We start from the raw sequence: 5640 nt of genomic DNA, 5'->3' as shown, positions 1-5640 counted from the left end.
CAGCATCTTCATCAAATGGTGCTGGTCTAACTGGATGTCTACATGTAGAAAAATGCAAATAGATCCATACTTATCACCCTTCACAAAACTAAAGTCCAAGTGAATCAAAGACCTCAACATAAAACCAGACACACCAAATGACTTAGAAAAAAAAGTGGGGAAGAGCCTTGAACTCATTGGCACAGGAGACAACTTCCTAAACAGAACACCAACAGCACAGGCTCTAAGAGCAACAATCAACAAATGGGACCTCATGAAACTTAAAAGCTTCTGTAAAGCAAAGGACACTGCTGTCAGAACGAAACGACAGTCTACAGATTGGGAAAGGATCTTCACCAACACTATATCTGAGAGAGGACTAATATCCAATATATACAAAGAACTACAGAAGTTATACAGCAAAAAAAATCAAGTAATCCAATTAGAAACTGGAGTACAGAGCTAAACAGAGAATTCTCAATACAGGAATGTCAAATGGCAGAGAAATACTTAAAGAAATGACTATGATCTTTTTTTAAAAGATAATTCATTTCTTTCTCTCCCTATCACTCTGTGTGTGTGTGTGTGTGTTTGTGTGTGTGTGTGTGTGTGTGTTGACATGCATACTGTACCTGAAGAGGCCAGAAGAGAGCATAATATCCCTTGGGACCAAATTTACAGATCATTGTTAGTCACCATGTGGTTGCAGAGAACCAGCTCAGGTCCTCTGCAAGAGCTGCCAGTACTCTAGACCACTTACTGTCTTCTTGAAGCAGAATTACTGTGATGGCCTACAGAATAGCCTGGCCTGAAGTTATGAAATAAGTGGGACACTCCTGTAATAGTCAGGTCTAGATAATGGAGTTGATGATATTCCACACCAAAAAGTTCACCTACTGAAAACATTCTTTGTTTTCATTCCATCTTTAGTCAGATTCTCTCAGATGTACTCTAACATGTCAGTAAAGGATCCCCAAATGCTGATTTTCAATGCCAGGAAAGCATCCATAGAAAAGTAACTATTACGTTTTCAAGAAAACACTACCTCTGTTTCCATTTCTTTTCAGTGTGTAGAATGGAATGAGGTCTGCATGTGATGCTATGACAGTAAAGGCTTTGCCGATTATGATCACAGCAGTGATGCAGGGCAAGAAGACAGCTTACCAACACCAAGTCCTTGCTGGCATCTCCACAAGTCTGAAAGAAAACATCAGATGCTCTTACCAAAAAGGGGGGTGGTAGGAAATGCACTGAAGTGTTACTGTAATGAGTAGGTGATTCAGCCAGGCGGATCTCAGAAATTCTCAACTTCAGATTTCTAATCAGAAAACATGGACTGTAGCATCAGCTGGAGGCAAAATGGTATATAAAGGAAAAATTAATTATCTTAATAATAATCAGTGCCTAGTAAGGGGAGCAGGGACTTTCTCTGGAAAGAACTAACTGGCAGGCTCTCGGATTACCTCCCCCGGGGCGGGGTGCAGCCTTGCCAGGCCACAGAGGAAGACAATGCAACCAGTCTGATGAGACCTATAGGCTAAGGTCAAATAGAAAAGGAGGAGGACCACCCATATATGTGGACTAGGGGAGGGGCATAGGAGGAGAAGAGGGAAGGAGGGTATGATTGGGAGGAGATGAGGGAGGAGGCCACAACCTCCTCCAAATTGAATAAATTGTAATAAATGATAATAATAAAGAAAGGGAAAATAGAAAATCTGTGTCTCTCCCTGTAGTCACTCTCTGCATGATAAAAATACTTCAGAATGGCAAGTGGGAGAAAATAAAGTCTGTATTTTGTCTCAGCACCTGGAACAATGTGTATATATGTTGTATAAACACAAGCGTTTTATCTAGAGTTGATTCAGTAAGGGAACAAAGGGTTATTGTTATAATAAAACAACAACTTGCAAATATCCCAAAGGCATAAGAGAAAAAATATATACAATATATGAAAAAATGTTTTAAAAGAAGAAATAGAGATTAATCCCGCCCTTTTGCTTCAGGTAAAATTACAGTTTTTATATTTGTATCTGCCCTCAAAAATATGATGGGCCAACACAATCAACCCATGATTCAACTTCCCATTCAAAATCAAGGATGAAAGCAATAAGGGCTTTCTTTCATTTACAGCCCAGGCATGTATCATGTATTGGGTATCAGGAGCACTTTTGATTTACAAGAATATTCGCTCATATAGACATATAATATAGGATAAACCTACTAAAATCTGTACACCTAAAGAAACTAATCAAGAGGGAGGACCCTAACTAACATGCTCAATTCTTATCCAGAAAGGCAAAGAGGATGGACATCAGAAGAAGGAGAAAAGAGGGAACAAGTTGGGAGCCTGAAGCAGAGGACCTCTGAAAGGCTCTGCCCTGCAGACTATCAATGCAGATGCTGAGTCTTATGGGCAACCTTTGGGCAGAGTGCAGGGAATCTTTTAAAAGAAGCTGGAAACAGTAAGATCTGTAGAGGACAGGAACTCCACAAGGAGAGCAACAGAACCAAAAAATCTGTGCACAGGGGTCTTTGCTGAGACTGATACTCCAACCAAGGACTATGCATGGAGATAACCCAAGACCCCTGCACAGATGTAGCCCATGGCAGTTCAGTATCCAATTGTGTTCCATTGTAATAAGAACAGGGACTGTCTCTGACATGAACTGATTGGCCTGCTCTTTAAGTACCTCCCTCTGACAGGGAAGCAGCCTTACCAGGCCAAAGAGGAACACAATGAAACCACTCCTGATGAGACCTAACAGACTAGGATTGGAAGAAAGGAAAAGAAGACCTCCCCTATCAGAGGACTTGGGGAGGGGCATGCATGGAGAAGGAGGAGATAGGGAGGGACTGGGAAGAAAGGAGGGAAGGAACAGGAGCTCCACAAGGAGAGAAACAGATCCAAAAATTCTGGGCACATGGGTCTTCCCTGAGACTGATAGTCCAACCAAGTAGCATGCATGGAGATAACCCAGAACATCTGCACATATGTAGCCCATGACAGTTCAGTCTCCTAGTAGGTTCCATAGTAATGGGAACAGGGACTGTCTCTGACATGACCTGCTCTTTGATCACCTCCCCCTAAGGGGGAGTGGGGGGGAGCAGCCTTACCAGGCCACAGAGGAAGACAATGCAGTCACTCCTGATGAGACCTAACAGACCAGGATTGGAAGGAAGGAAAACAAGACCTCTCCTACTAGTGGACTTGGGGAGGGGCATGCATAGAGAAGGAGGAAGAAGGGGAGGGATTAGGAAGGGTTGAGGGAGGGAACTACAGGGGAGATACAAAGAAAATAAAGTGTAATTAATAACAAAAAAGTAAGAGAGGTAAAGGGAGTAATTGTTAAACGTCTGTTTACCTAAATTCTCTCAAACACAGGTCTTACATTTATTTTTAATTTTTGGAATTGATGAAGAAAAAAATATTGGTAATGTTACTACATTCTTCCATTATTTTCACATTTTTATTTTATTAAGTTAAATCACCCTTGGATATTATCCCATATCAATACATTTTGAGCTCACTCATTTGTTCATAAATACCATATGAAAATCTTTAAAAACTTTAAAATTACATCTATTTATGGGAGGGGACATGCATGTATCATGGCACACATGTAGAGGTCAGAGGTCAGCTTAAAAAAGTCAGTTTTCTTCTTCTGCCATGTGGGTCCTGGAGACCAATGCTCCTGTTGTCAGGCCTGGTGCTAAGTGTCTTTCTGTTGAGCCACTTCGCCAGTCCTATAAGCCGTAAAATTCTGTTTTATGTATGCATACTTGGGGATGAGTTTTGTTCTTTGTTTTTCTCTTTATTTTGGTTCTGAAAATGGAAAGTGAGTCTTCTTAGCCATAGAAGAAGTCACTCTAATGCTGAGTTACATCCCAGTGTTTGAATATTTTCAAGTAGCTAACAAATTTCCACCTTGTTTTGTGTTCAGGCAATGTGTTTGGAATGATGTATACTGCTTTTAATTGTATTTTTTCAGTGAAGGATTGGTTCCTAGAAATGGGGTCCCAGAGTGAAAGGGATTCACTTTAGTAGTTTGTACAGATGTTTACAGATTGCTCTGCTCATCTTCACTTCCTGATTCTCAGTGGAGAAAATCCACCAAATATGGACTCAGTTCACACCAAATGTTCAAGGATGATGGAATAGAAAATGAGAAGAGCCTCTCACTTCCCAGCATGTGTCACATGTAGGCAGCTTGTCACCAGCTGTGCTGTGTGAGAACCTATCTTTACCTGCTCAAGCTTTTCTTATTTGATTAAAAAATAGATACAGGGCATCTAAAATACTAACAGCCATTTCAAACCTCCTTTCTGAAGAGATCAAAGCAACATGGCTTTTCAAATATTACTGAGCATGACAACATTCAGTCAGGTGTCCATTCCTGTGAATCATCAAAAATGGGCTGAGAACTGCATAACCAAGAGTCAGAAATTTTTGAAAGTGAATTGTTAAAGAGTCATTCTTTAAAGAGGAAGATAAATATAAAGAAACAACACAGTCAGTCCAATAAAAGAAAAGAAAACAGAGCATGAGAAGGAGGACACTTTGAGCAGCTCTCAGCTCAGGGGGAGTTCTGTAGAGAAGCTTGGAGTTCTGAAGGTAGAGGACATGCTGGTGGTGCTTGTGGAGAAGAAATACCATGTAGCCACTGGCCCCTCCCATGGCACCCTGAAACATTGCATCTCTGAGGACCATAAGGGTGAGAAAAACATTGTTTATTTTCTGATTTTCTTTTTTGAAATAACAATATTCGCTATTCTTAAGCAGTGGCAATGTGTTTGTACCTTTGTCTCTGAAGGAAAGGAGAAGGTTCATGCTGATCACGGCATTGAGAATCCAAAAGAAGATCAGTGACAGAAGCACATGTGGTGTAGACCTCAGTCTAAGCCTCCCCCAACAGGAGGCTCTGGGGCTCATGATGATGGTCTGGACCACTGTGAGGAGACTGCTGGTGCAGATGGAGAGGCCCCGGGCCATTCTTTCTAGATAAACAGTAATGTGACAGCCCAGATCACCAAGGAAGTGCCTCAGACCTAAAGCTGCCATTGTCATGGGTATTCCCTTGGATAAAAGCAGTATAGAATTTGCCAGGGCCAAGTGGATGAGGGTAAGATGGATAGCTTTCTTCCCAGAGCCCACAAAAGTGTATATATAACTCACAAAAATAGAAATATTCGCCACAGTGCCGAGTCCAGTTAGAAGAAGGAATATTGTTATGTTGCTAATATTCAAAACCATTTCTATCTTCTTGGGCAGAAAATTTGGGATCTTGTAAGCAGAGTTGGGGGAAAGGTACAGAATTGATATGTACCTGTAAAAAATATTTCACATCATAGTGTGCTTCTGGGACACAAAAGACAGCTTTGATAAGTGGTATGAAACAGATTCTTTTTTACTGTAAAGAATTCTGATTTTCTTCTTGTCTTTATGGGACATCTTGTACCTTAAGTAATAACTGTGGGAGAAAATTTAAAAATATATTTAAAATTACCACAGAGATTAATTCCCTTGACTTCAATATGAGTAAGATTATGTTACATGTATATATATATATATATATCATACATATATACATATGCCATCATGTGTTAAAATAAATTTAAAAGTTCACTAACTCAAATATCTCCTTGCGTTTTCTTTTTTATTGT

At 40.3% G+C, this 5640-nt stretch overlaps 1 protein-coding gene across 1 annotated transcript; it reads right to left on the bottom strand.

Moving 5' to 3' along the window:
* Positions 1 to 4336: 4336 nt before the first annotated feature.
* Positions 4337 to 5254, bottom strand: LOC129668877 (vomeronasal type-1 receptor 4-like). The gene has a single exon (XM_055596974.1). It carries the CDS (start codon positions 5228 to 5230, stop codon positions 4337 to 4339), a length of 894 nt encoding a protein of 297 aa, XP_055452949.1. The 5' UTR covers positions 5231 to 5254.
* Between the last annotated feature and the right edge of the window lie 386 nt (positions 5255 to 5640).

Source organism: Psammomys obesus, unplaced genomic scaffold, assembly GCF_907164565.1.
Source record: "Psammomys obesus unplaced genomic scaffold, mPsaObe1.curated_primary_1811, whole genome shotgun sequence".
Lineage (NCBI taxonomy): Eukaryota > Metazoa > Chordata > Mammalia > Rodentia > Muridae > Psammomys > Psammomys obesus.
This window is presented reverse-complemented; position numbering and strand designations above follow the sequence as displayed.

Excerpts from the sequence above, each read along its gene's own strand:
- LOC129668877 (XM_055596974.1), bottom strand. The coding sequence starts at position 5,230 with ATGGTTTTGAATATTAGCAACATAACAATATTCCTTCTTCTAACTGGA.